The sequence below is a fragment of the Patagioenas fasciata genome, chromosome 1 (genome assembly GCF_037038585.1).
Source record: "Patagioenas fasciata isolate bPatFas1 chromosome 1, bPatFas1.hap1, whole genome shotgun sequence".
Taxonomy (NCBI): domain Eukaryota; kingdom Metazoa; phylum Chordata; class Aves; order Columbiformes; family Columbidae; genus Patagioenas; species Patagioenas fasciata.
In genome coordinates, this window is record NC_092520.1 from 95,660,949 (window position 1) to 95,684,979 (window position 24,031).

A 24,031-nucleotide genomic window follows, 5' to 3' on the forward strand; every position below is an offset into this window, starting at 1 on the left:
AAATTAAAGAATTATGCCTTTACCTATCTGAAAATAGGACCTCTATAACAACTACTTTGGTTCACAATAGGAAAGTCAGCTGGCATATTGTGTAACAGCTAGAACATTTTTTCTAACTTTCATTGTTTCGTTTTTTTTAACTATCATTCTTCAGAACAAGTAATATTTTTTAAATGTATAATAATTGAACACATAATAGAAAAGTCAGTGGTGACAGTCCAATGAAAAGAGGATTCCATAAAAGAGCAACACACTTTTCAAAACATTCATAGATAGCAAAATATCTAGCTGCTTTGTATCGGCAGCCTTGAATATGCTTTTACGGTGACCTCTAACACATACTAGGGTACTTATTTTCCTCTGTTTTCAGTCTTAATCAGGTCTGTCAACATTATAGTGCTTTTTATAATCCTGTCTAGTCACAATATTTTCATAAATTAGGTGTGAAATCAAGACAAGTAAATCTATTAGATTTGGAACACTACATATAAAACTGTCACATTTCCTAATTGACATCATCAGAGTTACTCTAAAAGCTTTACCAAACAATGGTCACACAAAACCTAAAGTTAAACAAACATAGGGCCATTTATGACATCCCATGTACATGAACTGCCAGTGTAACTTGAGGAATAAACTGCCTGCTAATAAGATGAGGTCAACTTGTCTGAATGTGTCTTTCTCTCTTTCCTATTCCACACCTCTATTTTTGTAAAAAAAACCAATATTCTTTCCTCAGAGAATGAAACCCTTCTTTTGTTTTTTTGTTTTTTGTTTGGTTTGGGTTTTTTTGTTGTTTTATTTTGTTTGTTTGTTTCCGGGGGGGTAGCAGTCAGCCAGTCAGCCAGTCCTGGAACAAGGTATGTAAAGAATAAAATCCCACTCAACTAGGCAATTTTCTTCACCATAGCTTCCTGATCTAGGTACGTTCCACTTGGAAAGATGAGACAGGTTTCAGAATTTCATGTCACAGGAGTGAGCTTCATCTGTCATCACAGGAATTTCTGAGGAAGAGTCTTACACTTGTCCACAGGGACAGATTTTTACCTCAGTTACACAAGTATCTCCCAAAGGCTTCATTACTGAAGGAACAAACATGCTACTTCATCCTCAGATGGGCTGGTAAACTACAAAAAAGGAGCCACGTGCCCCAAAGCAATCAGCTGTGTCATCCATTTAGAATGGGAAGACCAATGCCAAACAGCTACAACAGTAAAAACTGCCATTTGCTGATCTATGCATTACTAGGACCTCAACCTGTAGCCAGGATAGCTATATTTAGGATGTTTAACAGGTGGAAGACTAATCTGTTGTCATTGTTCATGGGCTAAGGCTCTTCCAAAAGCATGGACATCTATAGTCTAATAATTTCATCTAAACTGGATACCACTATTAATGTCACCTACAATGTCAAGAAACATGTGACAAGAGAGGAAGAGAGAGGAAGAGAGGGAGAAGGAGGAGGAGGAGCAGAAGAAGAAGAAGGAGAAGGAAGAGAAGCCATCAACATTGAATGTTTACCAACTTGCAAAAAGTTTAAATCATAGCTTTCTGTTTCTACTGTAGCTTTCAATTACTGTTGTAAAGTGTTTGCTTGCATAAATGCAAGTTCTTTAAATCATCAGTGTCTGTCATCTTTCACAGGTCCTCCTTCTTGAAATCGTAGACAATAAATTCAAAAAGTCAGTGCTGATTACAAAAAGTTTTATATATGGACATTTGTTAGACTGTAAGTTACTCTTTCATATCTTCTGAAATAATATCTCTCTTGTTTCTTTGGGTGCTGCAAGTATTTTAAAAAAATAATGGAAGTGTCTAAGGAGGAGCTACCTGACAAAAGTCCAAATTCAAATACCTTAGGTAGCTTCAAGCTTGGCTTGAAGTCAGTCTATTGTTTCCTAAACCAGGTTTTAGGCTACAGCCAAATGGAGTGATCAGAAACAAGTGGTTATTCATCTTTAGAGAGTGCAGTGCTGACAAAACATAAAAGTTACTCTTTGCCTCAAAAGGCTAAGGATTTTTCTGCAGCATTCATGTAACCTTGAAATGTAGATTCAAATTTGACATTTTTCAAGTCAAATAAGATGGCAAAAATTAGTATACCTCAATTTTTTTCTTAATTTGCCCACTTGCCTCTCTCCTCAGTTAAGTTTCGGTTTTGTAACTCCATGCTTTACTTGTATTTCATTTAACAATGTTTAGGTAGATTGCTAAATATTATAAGAATTTATAAGTGGAAGTAAATGACTATGAACATAAAATGGGTGATTTCTTACTTTTTTATGTCTTACAGCATTGAAGTAAAATCCCAAAAGAGTCAAAATCGAGAGAGCTCTATAGAATCAAACATAAAACACAAATTTAGTGAGGGAAACATTTTGAGCATATGACCTGAAGTTTGTACAATGAGGGCCAAGATGATGCTTACATACAGAATTTAAATGTAGCAAAAGCTTTAAAGGTGGATTTAATGTTTCCCCCATGCTCATGCAGTGTCTCAGTCTCTGTATGTGCAAAATAGAGATAGCACTTACTGAATTACTACTTACTGCATAAGAGGAGATTTATATAAGAAAAGTGTAAAGCCTTATGTGAGAGATAAATATCACTAATTGTTCACTGCAGTACAGCAATATTCTGACTCTCCTAATTCCTAGACATAATTATCTGTTTTCCCCATAGTTTGCAAAGTGTATGCTCAAAGACAGGAATAAAGGATGAAGATGCTGATTTGCTTCACTGTGACATTTTAATATCCTTTGAGCTACTGAAAGATGCTTGTGATTTATCAAAACAACTTTTTCTTGTTTCTGCAAATTCAACATTTTATACATCCAAGGACCTATCTGCACTAGTGTCCAAGTGGGAGGAGGAAGGGGACCAACTACTTTTTATCTAAGTGTTCTAAGATAACTTTACAGCCACCTTTTTAATTACAACAGACTAAATGAAAAAGTCTGCTTATTTTTAGAAAAACTGAATCATGCTCACTGCTATTGTATAAGGAGCTCAAGACCTGAGGCACCTGAGACAGCTCATTCAGCACAAAAACACCAACAGATTTTGTGACCCCACAACTATTCTGGATCTTGACAAGGGCCCAAGAAAATCAGTCATGGGAGGTCATGTTTTAGCCAACACAGACCACTTGACGATCATGATAGTTGATGCTTAATTGAGCAACAGATGGCCCATTGTAGGGCTCTTCAGCCAGCTGGGCCTTCTATCATTAGCACTGGTAAACCTCTTGATTGAAATTTAGCTCATTGCCTCGCTCTCCACAATACAGAGGCATTTCCCAAAATTTACCCAGGTGTTCAGAGATGCAAGCCTCAAATGCACACATCAGCAAGAAATAAGTGAAAAGGATTCATTCAAAAAAACTTGGTATTTACAGATGTAACTTCATCTAACATTGGGATAGGAAGTGAAAAGACAGGATAACAAGCAGCAAGTAGCCAGCTGCAACAAATGTTGAACAAGGTCCAACTCTACTGGCCTTTTCTACTTCTTCCTGTGGTTGCTAGAGGTGTTCTGGAGGGGCTGTGTTGCAGGGAAACACTCCTCCAACAATGGTACATTGAACATTTTTATTTGCGGAATTTTTAAATACGTGATCGCTGATCACTTTGGGTGAAAAGTTGCTAAAAAATGGGACAGAACCTCACATTTAGCTCCTTCTTTTCTATCTCATGCTGTTTGGAGATGGTATCCTAATTCCTTTGCCTAGGAATTCTAATATAGGTGTGGAAGTCAAAGTTTTCCCAAGTAATTAAACCTAGAAAACACAAACTGACACAGTCAAGCAACAACACAGGTCTACCGAAGTTCAGTAAAGCAAATAATTCACAGAAAGCTCTCCTCAGCCCCTATCCAGCATTGCTCCCCAGTCTTTTCCTCAGCTGCAGCACACATCCACAGAGGGAATTGATTTGGATAACGTTGATTTTGTTCCAACTTTCCCCTTCAGCTTTCAGTTACTGAATGCAACAGAATACGTGTGCAGTTTCCCCTTCCCACCCCTCCTCCTTTACAATCCTTCTCTTCTCATTTGCAGACATTACAAACTTTTTAAATTTCCTTAGTTAGAGGGGTGAGATGGGGGAGATGGGGCGACTTTTTTCTTTTTTTTTTAAATGTCAAGACATGAAATGTTGATGTGAAAAGTTTCTAAAGGAAAAACAACTGTATTTGAATAGCCTGCTCCTCCAAGCCTCCCTCATGGTTTTGACCTGTCCCCTGGTGATTCGGAAGTGGAGAGAAACATTCACTTTTCTTTGGGGAACGAATGAACACATTCAGACCGTGTCAGAGGCAGCTGGTTCTGCTGAAACCTGGCCTAATCACTTTTTCCTCAATGTCTTACCAATGCTTCCAGGGTGACGTTACAGAAAACTAATGAGATATCTCTTGCAGTGTGAGAAGCACAAAGTTGATTTACTTTTGCTGCTAGTATGTTGGCTTGTATCTCTTCTACACATTTTGCTGCTCTTAATCTCAATTTGATTGCTCTGCTCCTTATTCTAAAAGGGCACTTCCCAAATCAGTATAAATCTAAGTCCCTTTATCTTCCCCTGCTTTTCTAGTTTCCCATTCCATTCTATTCCCATGGTATACACTTGAACAGCCAATCTCTTCTACACTGTTTTGCAGATCCCATCCTTATTGACTTAAAAGCCAGTAAATCTTCAATGGCCTAATAGATTGTTCATCGTTCAAATTAAAATGAGTTGGAGCCACGTTTCAACCCAGAATTCATTTTTTATGGACATCTATGAACTCCAGAAGACAAGAGTTCTGAACAGAAGCATTAAAGGATGCTCCAACCAACAGGTAAAGAGATACCGGGTGGAGTATTAGGAGAGGAAAGGACTTAAATTATCCCCTAGATTAGAATCTCAACGTGACACAGTGCATCAACAATTTCCAAATCCAATAACCAAACTTCCCAAACACAAGACCATGTATTTCAATGTTCTTCATTAATATATGGGATTGAATCCAGTACGGACTTGCCCCGCAATGTGTTTGAGGTTAAAAATGCCTGTGTATTTAACTTAATAGGTTCCCATTAGGGAAATGCAAAAATAGTATTGATTTTATTTAAGAGCATCTCAGATAAATGGTGCAGTTAAATGACTGCACACAAAATTTTTCTGAACTCTGGTAATTTTGTTTCACAGAAAGTATCCTATTTGGATGTTCTGGAGGAGTTTGTTAGCATCCGTATGTTAACTAGCCTAAAATTTTCACAAGTCCGTTTCCCAAAACAGGACTTCATGGAAGAAAGTGAAAAATTATCAGCACATCAAAAAAACACTTCTAAGATTGATAATGGAATAAATCAGTAAACCGGAAGTCATGCAACTTTTTATCCTAGGAATTTTTTTCATATAAAAATACATCAGTAGTTTTTACACATTTTTCACTTTGAAAGGAAAACATTAAAATACTTCATTTTGAAAATCTTGAAAAGGAAAACTTGTAGCTTTTTCTGCCTCCCTTGCAGACTTGTATTTCTTTGCTTGTTTTGGTTGAAACCTGAGTTTTTCAATAGGAAGACATAATTTTTTAGCCAACACAAATATACATTTTTTTCCTAACAAAGTACTTGACAAAAAATGCCCAAATAACTCAGATACAACTGAAATTCCACAAGTCTTCTGCAAAGGACATCAGTCACTGGAGAGAGGAAAAAAAATCAACTTTGAGACAGAAAGAAGGAAGACATTTCCAACTCTAAATGTAGTTCATTTTTATTCATTAAAATAGTGAAGTGTTGTTTGTTTGTTTTTGACAAATTTAGGGTATTTATGTTCAAGGTCCTACGTTCTTGTGGTTTCCTTACAACAATTCATTATTAAGTATCAGATTTAGTAAGAAAATAAATATAAATGAAAGCAACATGACAAAGGCAAAATGTTTCGTCTTCTTTAAGTTATTACAGTCATAAGCAACACATTTCAATCCCACTTCTCCGACTGAGCTTCACCTTCCACATGCTCAAACAGGGAGCTCCAGTCCGAGGCAATAAGAGCCCCATAAACACAAATCTGAAGCACTGACTACATGCAGGATTTTTTTTTTTTTTTTAGTGAGAATATGAAACATTCCCTCCAAATTATCAAGGGCTCCTGAACTTCCTTCACGCACAATTCTATGCATTTTCCTATTCCAGTACTTGGGAAGAAACAGAAAGCATGGATCCAAGTAAAGGACTATGTTTTAGGAGATCCTGACTGAATGTTTATAGCAGCCTCCATGAAACAAAGGAAATCTTGGAGTTTATTTATTTTCCATTTTCCCTCTATGTAAAATGAGAATAATAGTTCTTATTAACCCAAAGGAACTTTAGGTTTGTGTCATGGTTTAACCCCAGCCAGGAACCAGGCACCACACCACTGCTCCTTCGCTCCCCTCTGCCCCTCAGCAGGAGCTGGGGAGAGACTTGGAAGGGTAGAAGTGAGAAAACTCATGGATTGAGATAAGAACAGTTTAATAATTGAAATAAAATAAACCAATAGTAATAATAATAGATTATAATGAAAAGGAAAATAACAAAGAGAGAGAAGTAAAGCCTGAGAAAGATAAGTTATGTAAATGAAAATACTCACTCATCACTAACTGATCGATGCTTTGACAATCCCCAAGCAGTGGCCCTCCAGTCAACCTTGCCCCCAGTTTTATTACTGAGCATGACATCATGTGGTACAGAATATCCCTTTGGTCAGTTGGTGTCAGCTGTCCCAGCTGTGTCCCACCCCAACTTTTTGTTCACTCCCAGCCCACTTGCTGGTGGGGTGGTGTGAGGAGGAGGAAAGGCCTTGAGTCTGTGCAAACACTGCTCAGCAACAGCTAAAGCATCCCTGTGTTATTAACACTTGTTTCTGGCACAAATCCAGTACATAGTCCCATAGTAGCTACTGTGTAGAAAACAAAATCTACCCCAGCCAAAACCAGCACAGTTTATCACAAGGGAAAAAGATATATCAAAATAGGCAGGAATAAAGGTTTCCCTAATTTTCTACAGGGCTTGAGATGCAACATTTCTTTAACAACTTTAAAAAAAAAAAAAAAAAGAAGTCAGTTGTAGAATGTGCTACGGGTTACCATCGAGAAGAAGTCAAAGAATTATTGTCAATAAATAGAGCTCATACAAATTCAGAAAGAAAACAAAATAGAGTGAATAACTTATTTTTCTTAAATTATTTTTGAAAATGCACGGAGCATCTCACAAAATCTTGTTGGGCCGCTGACATTTAGAGGGGTTCTCTTTTTCTCACTTATTCTATAAAAGTGTTGAATGGATGCTGTTACACAGCATTATCCTATCACTTCTTATTTATGGGTGTGGTTTTCTTCCCAGACCTGAAATTACTTTTCAGCAAGTCAGAAATGTCCACTTTTAAAAGAAGATGAGTTTTGCTTCTCTTGTTCTAGCTGAAATCTTCCAAGAAAATCTATATCTTACTTGTTTCCAGCATAATCGATTTCAAGATCTCCTGTACATTTATGAATTTAAAAAGTATAAAAGAACAGAAAGAATTTGTGGATGATCAATCCCTTTATTTCTCTGGATTCTTCCGTAACAATTCCACATTTAAGTACAATATTAGCATCTGGGTTTTCTTTTTTTTTTTACTAACCTCTACCCTCACATCAGTGGCTGCTTCCGTATTTTATAATAATTCAGAATTAAATATTTCAGACAAATATATTATAATCTGAAAATATCTTAAATTCTTTTGCACATACATGTAAAAATTATGATGCTTGTTGATACACTTGCTCTCTTGCTAAATTCCATACTGACAGCTTATTTTACAGAAAAGTTTTGGTTTCAGAAAACACTGACTATAATGAATATTTCTTTGTATAGAATGTATTTATATAGTTTTATTATTTTTAAAAATCTGCATACTACAAGGTTTTTCAAAAAGACAGATCATTTTCAGAGCAGTAGTGATTTCAATTAGGTCCATCTTTTTGAAACACTGTATCTTGCACAGAAAGAGATAAAATTTACTTACAGTATAGTTGTATATTTCCTTATAGTGACATTTAGTATTTCAGTTGGTGCCATTTTTTATTTTTCATCTTAGAAATACTTTTTCATTTTTAAAGAAATGTCCTTCTTGTCAGTGTTTTGTGAAAAACAGTTATAAATTGGAAGAGAATGGAGTACATGGAAGGATTCTCAGTCCTTAGTACAGACAAAACACTCTTACAGGCAGAAAACAAATGCAACTCTAAGAGACAAATATTTTTTTCCATCATTATCCCTCAGTTATTTCACGATTTTTTTTGTATGAGTCTCTCTAAAAAAATAAAACGTGATTTTACTAAACAATGTTATTTAAGTAGATACAGTTGGGCAGGACGATTTACAAAGGAAGGGCAGCAGCAAAAAAAATTCTCTCCCTCTAGAAAAGTATAGTCTATTTGACTCTGTCAGTTCAAAAATTTAAAAACTCAGCTCCACAGCTGAACCCAAATGTATTTTCTAATGTGTCAGGAATTTGGTTCTCTGTTTTAATGGAGAAAGAGGAAAAACATTTAGGAAAAAAAAAAAAATCCCTAGGCATGCAATTGAAAAATAAGAGTGTTGCATATCAGCTCTGTTTTCTCTTCTGGAATAAATAATCCCTGAACAGAGCTTGTCTTGACCTTCCACAAGCTTCAGGGTAATTATTCTCAGGGATTTTATGAATATCACTATCTCTTTACGAAGAAAGTAATGGGTAAAATTGGAAAATTAATTTGAACTTGCAGTTATAGTGAGCACCCAGCACTGGGCAGTTCCCCAACTGGAAGAGTGCCAGACTCGATCCCTGGGCAAAGAGCCAAGGAGGCATCCTTGCCATGGTGCACAACCAAGTTCTCCAGCTGGAGAGTTGAGCTGGGCACAGAGGAGGGATCTCTGCTTTGTCTTCAGAGCAGATGATGATTTAGAGACAATGGGGCATTAATTTTACCATCCTTCCTCACTACCAGACCCAGAAGCAAGGCAGCAGTAAAACACTCAAGTTTTGCATGAGGAAGCTATACAGAACAATCCCTTCGGGGCACCACAATGAAGGATGCATCCTTCTGAGGAGAAGGTGAGAACGAAACCAAAGCACAGAGCTGAAACCACTAAGATATACACAGGATGCATCTCTTAATTCATAATCCCTCACAGTCCTCTCAAGCATGTGCTTAGTGTCAAATTACTCCCTCCTGAGCTGCCTTTTTAGTTCTCCATGACTGCATCTGACTGCTGTCCAGCTTCAAAGTGCAGGGTGTGAAACACTCCCCCTTGGTAGTAATGTTTACTGATCACAGCTGCTTCGAGGCAGAGGTGGGAACCAGGCCTGGGGAGTAGGATCTGGCCCAGGTTGGGTGGGTTTAGTCCTGTCCAGGCCCAGGCTCATCCCCCAGCAGCGCTGCTGCAGAAGGGCTCAACAAGGACGGCTGCTCACCTGAGACATCAGCAGCTCAGGCATGAATTTTTTAACTCCTCTGTTCACCGAAGCAGCAGTTGCTTTCGGTCCACTTCACTGCAGAAGATGTGCAATCTTAGTTTTATGCGGAGGTGAAATTCCAGTATTAATTCATATTGAGTGCGCACAACAGTCACTGAGAAAAGTGGCAACGTGGAGGGAGAAAAGCAAGAGGGATTTCTGTGATCCGTATTGAATTAGTTACTTTAAAATGAAGAATGAGTATTCCACTAAGGTATCCAAATAAACACAGACCTGTTCAAAAGCAGTAGGGAACAGAAAACTTGCACGTATAGAAAAGGACACAATGATGTAAGAAAGAATAAGTTGCCACAGATATATACCTACATCCTTCATTTCATGCACCCGTAATTCTCTCTGGCAGCTGCATGATTAATTCAAAGATTTATTGATTTTTTTTTTTTCTTGCTCAAGCCTGCTGACCTGCTTTTGTTGACAGGTCTGTGTGGATCACACTCCTCTGCTAGTTGAAAGCATGGCATCCTGTCCATCCCCCTGGCCTGCATTAAACATTTCAACACATTCAGCATGAATAGTGTTCGAGTGTGTGGTAAAAACATGCAGAGCTCATTTCAAACCAAACAAACATGAACTTACAAACTGGTAGTCTATTTTTGCCATGAAAAAATACCTGTAATTCCAATTATAATGCAATTTTAATAGTGAGAAAGAACAACTAAACAGTTCAATCTTTCTTTTCCTGTAATCTCACTTTTATCAGAAATTCAGTAGCTTTAAGTTTGCTAGCAAAATCAAAACCTTTTTTTGTACAGCAACTGTTTACAACAAAAAAAATGTTTAGCCTTTGCCTCCAACGCCTTTCTGCAGCAGGATGGAGCATCTGCCCCTGTGTCACCCCAGCACAGTTACACAGCTTGAACTCACCTAGCAGATCATAGGCTTTAAAAATTCACTTGATTCTAACTAAAAAGATCACCAAGCCTTCACTGTAACCTTCCTCCAAAGAGAAAACATGTGTGCTATTAAAATATGCCTTTACAGTTTAGCAAGCCAGGTGAAGCAATAGAGATATGACACTGGTGTCACAGCAAATGATACAAAGCTTTTCCAGATAGGTACTTCCAGTTCTTTCTAATGAGTCATTCTTCTAATGAGCCTTTCAATTAAAGCTGGACTCTCAATGGGGAAGACAAACCAAATGAACATTTCTATAGCTATCCAGAGATGTAAATATTTGTGGGTCTATCGACTTCATAGCACTGTACTTCACAATGATGTTTTAATTGAAATCAGTTATCTGGTACAGCACAAAACACTGGAAAACACTGTTTCTGTTTCTTCCAGGTGTCACCTGTAGATATGCCCTTGATGTATTAAAAATAACCAAAATAATCAGATCTGGTGGCAGTTTTGATATTATACCATCCTGAGCGTTCAGCTAAACTGTGTAAATAGGCAAAGCTGTATAGTATAAAGCATTCTGGGCAGTATGACATGCACTCATTAAAATGTATCTCATGCATCAATTTTGTCCCCTCATATCAAAACTGTCAGAGCTCATTGGCTGTTTTCTCAGAATAGATGGGAGTTTTGATGGGAAACCTCAAGTACACAGTGCTTAATGTGGTCATCTACTTATCCACTGCCATTCAGGAAGGTGACAAGATCACAAGCCACCAGCAGAATACATTTATAAGGAAGAAAATGATGCTATGATCACTATTTTAAAAAGTAAAAATGAAAATAAATAATTAAATTAGACCTAAAAGCAACACACTAATTCACCCAAGTATGTTCCTGCTCCTAGCACTTTGATACCAAATCTGATAGCACTGAACCTTGCTGTCTAGAAATCAGAGCCCAAAAATCCTGCATATCAAACCAAACCAATAAAAATATTGCTTCATATATTCAATTCAAGAAAAAATATATTAATTAAACTCTGCCTTAAGAATTGTAAACAAAGAGCAAAGAAAAACCAGAAAAATATTGAGTGAACACCTGTGAAGGTTAGCAGTCAGTCTGCTCTTATTTCACCTTTAATAAAGATCTGGTGAACATCAAGTTAATTAAAATGTGCTCATATTTATTTGAAGGTTTTATAAACCCCAGAGGGAATTCATATTACAGGAACTGAGGGGTCTAGAAAAATTTGACCAGATGAAACATGGAATTCACCCCAAGAAAAGGGAAGAAATTTAAAGTACATCTGGAGAGAAAATAAGATGGCACAGCTGTTTCCAGGGAGAGATTAACTGTGCCATTGAACTCAACCATGCTCAAAGAAACCTCGTTATGACTGGCAACAAGGTGGTAAAACAAAACAGTTAGGGCATCAGATTGGATAATGTTATATATGGTCCATCAGATCCTCAGGCCTGTAGAGAGATGTGAAAGGTGTCTGTCTATATATATAAATGTAAATGTATGTGTATCTATATACAGACACCCATGGATACTGAGAAGGAAAGAGAGAGAAAGGTATGCATTAAAAAAAAAAAAAAATCCAAATATTTGAAGTCTTAACACACAAAGTACAATTACAACCTCCCACTCTCTCTCTTTAATTCAGAAGAGTGCAAAAAGCAATTCTGAAGAGGGCCTGAATCCAATCAAGTTTTTCATGCTCTTTAATTGTGCAAGTAGAGATGAATAAATAAATAAATAAATAATTGAGGGGAAAAAAAAAAGTAGAGAAAGAGGATTAGGGGGTTGTTGGGCCAGGGGGTTGTTTGGTTTTAAAGCAGAGGGAAAGGATCCCTCCAGCTGATGGAAACAGAGGGCTCTGCAAAAAAGAGCAGCAACAGAGGGAGAAAAAAATATTATATCCTTATCTCATAGACACACTTCATTACTGAAATGCCAAAAATACTGCTACTAGTTTTGAACCCTATTGGTATTAAAATTGCTGGATGTAGTGAAACAGAGGAAATTTTGCCCTTCTGCACTCTAAGCACCAAGACACCCCACTCAAATACATTTTTTTCCTCCATGTCTCACAAATAGCCACCAACATTCTACATCCTCAGAACAACCGAAACATCCAGTTGCACTGAGGAAAATCCTCAACTGTGGTTCACAACAACACCTATTAATGCCTTCATTTCACGTGCATGTTTCCCTATGCTGATTAAATTATCAGAAACCACTCTTGCCTACAATTGTATTTTTCCCCTTCTTCTGTGTTATCAGAATATGATTTTTGAAATGTGGATCAGATGCTTTCCATCTTCATCCCTCCAAATCACTCTGAAGACCTGCTTCCCACAAAGCTATTAAAATCCTGGCATCCAGTCCTACTGATCCCACAGCCATAATTTTAGAATGTTTCACCTGATCAATATACGCACTCCGGTGTAACAGTAAACAAAAAGCACAGGCTGCAGAGGAGCCAGAGGAAAAGTCCCCCAGTGGACAGTCGTAAGTATGTTGCCTTGCTCAGTTACAATTTTAGTTTACAATGAGTCAAAGGAGAGTGTGAAAAATGTTTGGATAAGCAGGAAATGCTAAGTTTTTACCATCTCCACTTTCTAGGATTATAAAATGTTCTCTTAAAAGAACAGTGCTCTCAGGAAAAATGGAGATTGACATTTCTTAAATAATGTAGTAAATGTCTTTTTCCTAGGCCCCTTAGGAAAATAACCTTGTTGAAAGAGAAAGTGAGAAAGCAATATGTTGTCTTTAGAGAAAGACAAGCGCACTTTACATGTCTGCAAGAAGCTTGGAAAACACATGACTCTAACAGCAAACCTATAATCTGACCTGAGCTTTGCTGAACACTACTGAACACACTTTAGCTTTCCAGGGAGTCAAGAAACCTTGGCAGATGTAGGGTTTTGACTGCTTTATTTTCTGTGTGCTATCACGACTTTGAATCATAGAATTAAATCTCATTGACATATTTCTGGTAGAAGGTAACTTATATTCAGGATTTTTTAATTTTATGTATGTTGCTAATATTTAAGCATAAAAAAATTGTACTCTTCATCCCACTCCAACTAGAATTGGAAAAAAAAAGTTGCCTCTAGAGCATTAAGTGGCATAGGTTAAGTGCCTGCTGAATGCTTGCTGGTTGGCAGCCATGATTAAGCCCTGACATCAAACCAAAGCAAGAAAGATCATAGCACATCTCTACTAGACACAACCTCAATCAAACGGCTGGACTTAATCCCTGTGATCTTCAGCAGTAATCTAATTTTGAATGTGGGACTCTGCACACAGGACTGCTCTCCATAAAGAGATTTTTTTTCCCCCCTCTATGTACAAGTCTCATGGCTGAAAAAACAGTGATTGCTCTGTGTAAACTGAACCACTGTTGTAATCTCCAAACCCCAGCACAAATGAAAACTGCAGTGCTGTATTTCAAATGCCACCACGTGATAACCCCTGGCAAACATTGACTGCTTACTGTCAGCCGCAGCAGTTCAGAAAAGCCCTTTGTGCAGAAAGAAATCCAAGAGCCCTTGAGCCTTTTAAAGACAAGTCTTGAGGAACTGTGTGTAAATAAATAATGTAACTCATTACATCAAATGTAGGTCATTGTACATCAGTGACACTTCTCAAGCCATAGTCCAGTGTGTCTAATTTCTCGCCAATGGAAACTATGCTGGCTGTAAGGCTCATCGGCTGTCATCTGCATGTCAGTCACAGACCTATAGGGCACTGCATTCCGTTCATGCTTACACACCTTTCCCTCAAACCTGCTACTCTTTTCCTGCAGATTTAAATATGCCATTCTGCACAGTCATTATTATCTGTCTCCTTTTCTAACTTTTTTAAGAAGTCACACTCTCTATATGGATCAGACAGATTATTGTGTGGTATGTCATTAGACAGGAAAATGGGAATTCAGAAAGGTCAGGGGATGAACTAATTCATGATCCTGTTCCTGGCACTAAACTGTTCAGATACATGGAAAAACTCAAAAGCCCTCATAGTTGTCAGCATCAGTATAGGAAGTGACCACAGCAGAAGTACAGTATGTAGTGACAAACCCAATTTAATTCTTCAGCCTTTCTCTTTTTGTTTCCATCTGCTCCTCATTCTCCTCTTTCCCATCTCTCTGCTGATCCCTTACACTGACCTTTATTTTTAATAATCCCTTTCTTCCCTTCTTCCCCATCCTTTGCTCTCTCTGGGGTTAATTAACACACAAACAGACTCAGCTCTCTGTTTTCACCTAGGCAGACTAGAATCAGCAGTTATTTTGTCTTTACCTCCCCTTCTAGTCCAGTGTCACTGTTCTGCCTGTGAAGAAGAAATACTACAAGCCAAGCACTAGTCTCCTGTCTGCCTTGCTGTTGCTCAACAGGAGTAGATGCAAAATCTGTATTGTGGCACTTACTTATACTATTGTTCTTTGTTTTAATGGCTGTTCTTACAAAAATATGCTTTGATGCACTCTTTGGTCCTGCAGGGTCTAGGCTGTTTTCAGTGCTTACAAGGCCAATACAAGGTCAATACAAAGCTGATTCCAAAAGTCTCCTTCTTAGGGAATGGTTTGTGAAGGAAAGCAGTAAGGAGGAAAGGAAACTTGACCTTTAACCAAGCCATATGCAGCTATCAGTCATACAACATCAGAGAACTATTTAAGCTTTTATGTTTAGTGTCACCTAATGAAAATGCATAAGAGCTGGTTATTGATACAAACACAAGAAAAAACAGCACATCATTGTACTACTTACTCTAATCCAAATGAATTTTAGACTCAGTTTCAAGTCACCTGGCAGTACACAATCCTTCAGAAAAGAGTCCCTGAAGTTCTAGCTGTAGAGCCTGGCACAGCAGTACCCTCCACTTTGTGAGTCTCTTAAGATTTCTCAGAGCTGCCATAGGTCCTTCTGTTTTGCCAGCATCTTAGAGATCATTAGGAAAGACACACACCACTGGAAAGCTTGATTGCTTTTACTAGATGACACAGATAGGTAAATAAGACAGACTTTATGTATTTGCAGCAGACTGACAACTGCAGAGGTCTGCTGCTGTCCTTGTCTGCCGCAAGAGTTTGTAGCACAACTGTATCTAGTGGAGATGGCTGAATACTTCATCTACAAACTACTTTTCAATATGGATCTTTCTAGTATGAAAATATTTCTGTGTGTTTGTTGTTGGAAGTTCGGGTTATCTACTTTTCCCTGGAAGAGATTCATCCAAATAATCGCTTTGCCTTACTTTAAAAATCTTTTTCCCACTACCTTAGCTCCTAGAGGACATCCTGAAAAAGCTTGTTGGCCTCAGAGCTGCTGTCACATTGAAAGACAAAGCGTAGGAGAAAAACCGCCATTATTTTTCTGTTCATCTGACAGACAGACAAGAACATGCACACCATTTTAGTCCATGGATGTCCTTGTACATGGAAACTTTATGGAATTCAGCATTTCTGGCTTCAAACATGGCCACCTTCTGCTTTATTAAACAGGGAGTCTGACCTATCTGAACAGTTGGAAACACTCTAGCAATAAGTCTTAATAGGTTTCAACTCCCAATTACTTCAAAATAGCCTGGAGACATGAAATGAAATTGCAGTCAGGAAACAGAAGATGCTTTTGCCCAGCCATATTTATTACATACTTCAATTACAATGGACATCACTGTGTTCTCTGAGAATGAAGTATACAAACACAAGCAGGTATGTCCATTATAGTACACTGTTGCAAAAGTAAAAAAAAAAATCTCACCATGTTAATCAAGGAATGTGCCTGTTAAAAATTCTTTCTGAAAGACAGATTTTCTTTTTATATTATAAAAGTAGAAACACTGCTGCATTTCTTAAAAGAGAACCGATATCTAGAATAGTAAGTAACAACCAAAATAATGGATTCTGGTTCATCTGTGGATCTCTCCTCTAGTAGTCAAAACGGTATTACGGATAGACAAGTATATGAAATATTTATTCTAAATTGTACTTGGAAGTATTGCATTTGGGTTTAAGACTTTCAGGAAGAAAAGAAAACAAACAAACAAACACTCAAACAACAAATCCCCACACAAAACCACAACCGCAACAAAACATCTCTGTTGGATGACTTGCGTACAGAGCTTCACAAAAAAGCTGCCCTGTTTCCTGTTGTAGGGGACTTCCCATTCCCTCCTGCAAGCTGTGAGCTTCCTGTGCAGCTTGTATCTTCTATTTCAAATGGATACATCATCTCAATGAAAATGTTCCCCTCATCCTTTTCCTCTCCCTTCCCTTTCCTTCCCTTTACTTTCCTTCCCTTCCTTTTCCTCTCCCTTTCCTCTCCCTCCCTTCCTTTTCCTCTCCCTTTCCTCTCCCTCCCTTCCATTTCACATTTTCCCTAGTTTTTCTACAAAAGCCTTATGCACCTCAAACCATGATAATCATAACTCTGTGAGTGTATATATTTTTTGGTTTTGGTCTTTCACAGTAGTGTTTCCACTCAAGATAGCTCTCATTTTTGCTAATATTATTGAACAACCAATAAATCAGTTATATTGAGAAATAAGATCAAAACAAATCAGAAGTTACTGCTTTCTAGTATTAAATGATGACATAAAAAGCATACCAGTGAACCTGGTTGAGCACACAGCAAAAACAAACAAAACACAAAAACAGAACAAAACAGAAAAACAAACAAACAAACAAACAAAAAAACAGAAGAAAACCCCATCACAACAACATGCTAGCAGTAGCTGTATGTGCAAGCATATGCCTTTCCTCAGAATACTGATCATTAACAGAAGAGATCAATAGTCGAGTTATGCCTTGCATCCTATTCATCAGCACTGACATTCTAAGAAAAGAAGCTTGATCAATATCCACCACCTGAGTTCATGGCCAGAGTATTGCAAAATTGATGATGGATAAAACTCAAGGCAATTGTTTTATGAAACATGTGTGGGTTCTGTTTTTTAAATGTTCTCACTATTAAGCTGCAGTTAAAAAGTATAAATGGTGAGCAAACAAATCTTGCAATCATTGTGGTTAAACTGGAGAAGTGTTTTCCTGCCTCACTTTTGCTCTTGCATGGCAAATACAATTGACCTGTAATCTAACCTGTGATTTAATCTCTGAAACGAAATCTTTTCTGTCATGCGATCCCATATGATGAATGGAGATTTTTAGTAGCAGCAGATTTAATGAATTTTGGTTTATTTCCATTTAGATTTCTAACTGCCAAATCAAGGTATTGTGAGACAATTAGAAACTGGGATTTAAGTGCTGAAATTTGTAAAAGATTTTTAACAATTGTAGCCTAGTCAACTGCAGTTAGTAGTTGCATTAAGAAAAATAAATATACATCTAGGTCCATATAGTTAAATGCTATCCCCCAAAAGTCTGAGGTTAAAATCAACATAGACTAAACAAAATGAAACAGTCTTAAAACAGCAGCCATGATGGTCTGCAGAAATGCCACATTGTCTTCCTTAAAGAAGAGGCTACAGAGACCTCAGTGCTCTGCTCCTGATTCCATGGTGAAGGGTAGAATTGAGCACACATCTATGTTAACAGACAAAAAATACATATTTTCTTATAACACAGAATGAATAAGCTTATATAAAACAAAACAAACAAACAAACACCAAAAAAAAAAACCACAAAAAAACACAAACAAACAACAACAACAAAAAAGGTAGTTAACCATGCAGGTATACATATTCTTTTCCTCCAGCCAGTACTCACATGTCAGACGTACATACATCATGTAGTAACCTATTTAAGTTGAAGCAAAGTAAACACATCCATCCATTGTTACATTAAGATAACCTTAATCATAATTTAAGTAATCTTAAGGATAGTTCTCTATCATTATATATAGAATAATGGAAAGCGTCTTTGTGTATTTGAATACAACTCCGATCTAACTATATTAGTTGAAGTGTTGGTGGATCCTACACTTTAGATACTACAGAAGTCTTCACAGAAATGCACCAAGTTTCAGTTGCCCAATGACAAAAATAATATGTGATATTAAAATCCAAGAACGTAACAAGGAAGTGGATTTACCAAGCTTAAACAGTGGACCAGTAGTATAGGACAATATATCATCAATTACATAGTACTTAAATATCTACCAAATCCTTCAAAACCAATTTGAAATACGTATTTTTAAAAAACAGAGCAAGCTTATGTAAGGAATCAATAAAACACATAGAGAAAAAAAAATCTATAATGTGAGTCATATAGCAACATATGTATTTCCATCAATGCCTTATTTGTCAGAAAGGAAAGACTATTAATACACCAAGAAGTACAAAACCATTTCCACACATTATAGGATCATAAACACAAACATATTCATTAATATACTTTGCAGCAACATTTAACTCAAACTACTGTTTTTCTATTCCGCACTACCGTGGAACAACATATTTCAAGTTTCTGCACGCAGAAATCATTTCTATGTTTAACAACAGCTGCACTGTGTGTAATATATAATCTAGATATGTACCATACTGAAAATCTTTTCCCCACATACACTTTCTTCCATAAATTTCTTACCATGTTTAAGGTTTAAAATGTTGAATATTCTTTGCTTGAATTCCCTGTACTTCCTGAACAATGCCTAACATTTCCTCACCTTGTTAGTAGATAAATTAATGCATATAACTGCTTTACAATGGATTGCTTCAATACATTTTGCTTATACCACATTTTACTGCATGCTTAAGCCTCCAGTGTTACCTATGAAGATATTTGAGATTAAAATGTTGTGAAAGTATAAATATCCATTTTGTACCTCCTTTAAACATAATCAAATATATTTAGACTTGGGGTTTCTTCTAATCCATCAGTAATATCCCTACTGAAAAACAATTACAACCCAGCACATGCTTTACAACACCCGAATTTGTTTAGCAGGTAGGAGTTCCTTATCGAAGTTAAAACATGAACCCATTGCCACATCACCAGAAAACTGATTTTATGCCTGGTATAAAACAAAACCCATGTTATTTCTCCCTCAAGCATGCTAGAAAAAGCAGGGCTGTCTAAAACCTTCATGTCACACACAGTCACATGGATATAACAATGCTAATGTGAAACACGTTACTGGAAGGATGACATACCATTCAGCTATAATTGACTCAAAGTAAACATCAGGCATTTGGGGGGGGAGGGAAAACAAGAAAAACAGGAACCATAGCTGTCATTGCCAGTTGAAAGAAAAAAAGGCATAACAGCTTACCTGAGACAAGCGAGACTGTGTCTTTCTCCCATGAGACAACAGTGATGTATGCCTCCACAGAGGAGGGGATAATGCACTTGAACACTGCTACATTGCCTCTCATGGCTTTCTGGTCCTCCACACGGACTGTATAGGGTTCCCGTAAAACTGAAGATAAAATAAAAGGTTTTGTTAAACAAGTTGTAATCATGCATCCCATCCACTTCCTTGGTGAGCCTAGCAAAGCTCCCTCAAAGAAGGTTACATGGGTTGTGAATTCTTTTGTGTCAATGAATAATACAGTTTTGCAAGACTAATTGCGAATTACTATGAAATAATTCCCAGATCTTTTTGTTTCATCAGAATCTGTGCTTCACCATATTTCTGTGTTCTTCCCCTACCTATAATAATTCTGAGGGAAAGGAGAAAGACTTTTGGAAGAACCATGTATTTATGTGGGTAAATGGTGTTACATCTTCTGTGACTTTTCTAGTTTCCAATCACAAATTGTTTTCTGCCCTATCAAAGGATACAAAGTACATACAAGTACTGTGTGTGAATGAGACATCCAGAGGGTAGAAGAGAAGGTCAGTGTCATTTAAGATTTTCAAGAAGTGAGAACTGAAAGAGAAAAAAAATCGATGGAGGTGACAGACAGAGGAAAAGCAAAAGGCCTCAAAACTGCATAGAAATTACAGTAGATAAGGTAAGAGTTACCTTCCACTGACCAACACTGAAAGAAAGAGGTTAGCGGCAAGAAAACAGAAAATATGTTTCAGAGTTGTATTAAAAAACCAGCGTGGGGGCACTTAGATACAGGATATGATTTGTCTAGCATCTGGTAGAATTAATTTAATGGACAAGGAGAAGAAAGATTAACTGGAGAAAATTCACACCAAACTAATATTGTTGTGTTGTATAGAACAGAAAGAAGGAAAATCCTGGTACTGGAACAATTCAATGAAGAATGAGAAGCGAAACTCCTGTGAGCAACAGTTAATAGAGAAGGTGGTATGGCACAGAAGAAACAGATGTCTTCTACAAGAAGTGAATCAGTAAGACAGAAAGAACAAGCAGCAACATAGAATCTCTACAGGACCATAAGATCAAGAGCCAATAAAGAAATCAACACAGTCAACATACATAATAATGTATCTTGAGGTTGCAAACAAAGTTATATATCTTGAAGTGACAGTTTCAATGAAAATAGGGATGGATGTATTGGAAAATGACGTGTGTCTGAGGCATGTATATGTCTGAGTTAAACTTATCGGGAAGAACAAGCCCAGTGCAGCACAGTGTAACTGAGTCAGCAAGGCCGATCTGCCAGATTGAAGTAAAATTTCTTGGCTGGATATCTTGTTCACAAACATATTGCAAGTTCTACCAATTACATTTCAACACACTGATTCTAAACTGAAGAGCCAGTAAATCCTTTGCAGAGTTTACAGAAGTATTTTGATACACTAGAAGCACTGTAATTTCTAAATGACAGGCCCATCTGCAGTGTGTTCAAAAAAAATAAAAAAGCAGAGTACTGAAATGTAATTGTAGTTTTCACAAATACAAACATCATCAAGTTTTCAAGTCCACTTCTACCACTGCAAAAAGAAAGACTGAATTTGTCCATCCCAAACACAAGTATAGCAACACAGAAGTTAGGAAACCTAATCGAAAGGGAATCAATTTAATAATTTTTTTTTTTAAATCAAAATGAATCTGTCTTCTATGATAAGACAGACACCACTATATTTTATGAAAGTCAACAATTTATTTTTAATCAAAGATTAAGTTTCTTAACCCTGTTATAAGTGTTGACTTGATATTCTAAGCACTTTTAATGCAGTGACTTTACAAGACTGGCTGCCCAGTGAAGAAGCAGCCCCCCGATCTTGTTCTACACTGGAGGAAATGGCACATAGATCATCTTAATGAGGCTGACTTTTGTCTAATGTTCATGCTTCAAGCATTATTTACAGGAAAGGCTTGTTTAACAGCAATATCCTAACACACTGGTAAAGGTACTGGTATTTATTCAGAACAACCATTTTGAAAATATACACAATTGATCATTTCAGTAAAAGCAAACATAGAAACCATATATGGGGCACAAAAAGTGGAAATAGATTTATTCATTTCCTTACTTAAAAAGTTTAACATTATTGTTATTTCACAGGTTCCTCAGTTATTTCCAGATCAGTTTTTCCATTTCTCATGAATGCCTTTCTAATTTTTTTTTTTTTTTTTTTTTGTTAATCCCAAGTCCCTGAGTCATGAATTTATATAGGAATTTCAGCTTTTGCTAAAAAGATACATTCTTCCCGTCCATGATTGCACAGGAAACTTTGAAAATGAAATGGAGATATGCACCTTTACTCCCATATGGGATCGGAAGAGGATTTGCTCTGGGTCTTTAGGTGTGGAGGTTATGACTTATTAGGGGTGGGGGATGTGTGTTGCATTATATGCAAAATTACATGCAAAACCACAATTATATTCATCTGCAAGCTGGAATCATTATATCCTCTACTCATATTCTTGGGGAAGCAAGTAATTGAGCTTCAGACTTTCTCAAGATGACTGTGAGAATGGGCAGACCTATATTAGTCTTTGAATGACTGTGCTATGATTAGATGCTCTACTGATCACTCCTGTGTTCCTAAAAAATCCTATTGCTCTTGGAGGGCACTGGAATGAGGAGGAAATGCAGAAAAGATTAGAAAAGCACACCCTCCTCTCCACTCCCCCTTTCCCCAAATCGTGCTAATTAGGGCCAAACTGAAACTGTGTACAGATTTCAAATGGACAGAAATGTAATGGAAAGTAACCTACAAACAAATTGAGTTTATCGCTTCGTATTTGAGCAACACAGGGTTTATCATCTGAAGACATGCACAGAAGATACTCATGAATAGCTATTGTCTGCCACCAGGCACAATGCAAGCTCTGACACACAATATCAGTTCATAGGAAGGACAGGGATTTGTTTAACTTGTTATCCAAACATCAGACTCCCTGTGAAATTGAATAATATGGAGAAATTAATGGATCGGGTATAAAAGGCTAAAAAGGGAAGAAAAAATACAAAAGGGGAATTTTTGACTTGGCCAAAAAGGGTTGTTAGGTTATGAGTCAAGCAGCTACAGCCACCTACTGCAAAGCCTTCATTTTCAGGTACTTCTTCCTTTGAAAACTCCATTTCTCAAGCCAAGAAAGACTTATTTTGGGGTTCCATTAATAAATGGGTCAATGCTGAGCAATGGACATAGCTGCATCCTGTTACCACAATTATATGCTTTTACAATGAAACGAACACCAGTTCAGAGCCTTAGTGACATTGCAAGTTTTAGCCTCCTCTACATCACCACATTAGTTTATCTAAGAAATAGAAAAATGAGAAACTAATACTGGGAAAAATCCTGCTGGAAAGATGCTCGAAATTGAGGTACATTAAAAAAAAATCCACAAAGAATAACAAAAAAAAAAAAATAAAATTCTCTTCTCTCTAAATATAATTCTGTGAGACAATTTGTCCAAAAACCTGTTAAAATAAATCCAAAAGCACAAAAATCAGAATGGAGTTCCAAACATGAAGATGGTTGCTATGTATTCTTATGAAGCTTGGGTATTCAAACTTTTTTGATCTGTGGACAGTTAAACATTTTCAGAAGAAACACAGACCATTATAGAAATGCTGCATATATGTAACATGTGAACTGGCTTCTACTTGTCATTTCTTGTGGAGAAAAACAAACTAACAAATACCCAAAAAACCCCCCACTTTTAGAGACTAAAATTTTAATAAGACACATGAATTTCAGGGAAATCTGTTTTTTATTCTTGCATTCTAATTGTCTACAAACTGTAGATCTCTGGATGTTAATTTATCATTAAGAAGATATTACATTCCCTTATTTGAAAAAGAGAGTCACAGACAAATCTGCTTGCTGTTCACAGTTTTCCCTACATAGCTCCTGTGAAGGCCTATCTCCAAAGGCAAGATACTTTTTTTCTGAGAAAAGACTAGCAAAGCTCCAACAATAACAAAGAGGTTATGAGGATTTGCATTATCCAAGGATCAGCTTCCAGACTAGGTTTTGTTCATTTGTTTGAATATTTTAATTAACGTAAGTGGGTAGAAAAAACTTCAAAATCTATGCAATCATATGTTTATGTGTTGTAACAAAAGGCTTGATTTTGATCCTCCTCTAATTGTCCAATGGTTGACCCAGTCTGCACACAGACAGTATAGTAAACAAATGCAAAACCATTATGTTCATTTGCATCTTTTAGCTTAAACAGGAAGCACTGCCTATGAACCAACATCAGTTGCTCAATCACTACACAGGACACAAGTTTCTCAAAACGAATCACAACTGAATACAAGCAAATGAGAAGGGATGGGATTAGGCCAGCATACCTCTTTTCTTTCATCCCCAATAC

At 37.0% G+C, this 24,031-nt stretch overlaps 1 protein-coding gene across 2 annotated transcripts in view; it reads right to left on the reverse strand.

Annotated features, from left to right (window-relative positions):
- DSCAM (DS cell adhesion molecule) overlaps window positions 1-24,031 on the reverse strand; it is a 474,141-nt gene that overhangs the window by 377,267 nt on the left and 72,843 nt on the right. For both annotated transcript variants that reach the window (XM_065841400.2, XM_071811281.1), the window contains exon 3: window positions 19,610-19,756. In XM_065841400.2, the coding sequence (XP_065697472.1) occupies window positions 19,610-19,756 (147 nt within the window). The remainder of the gene's footprint in view (window positions 1-19,609; window positions 19,757-24,031) is intronic.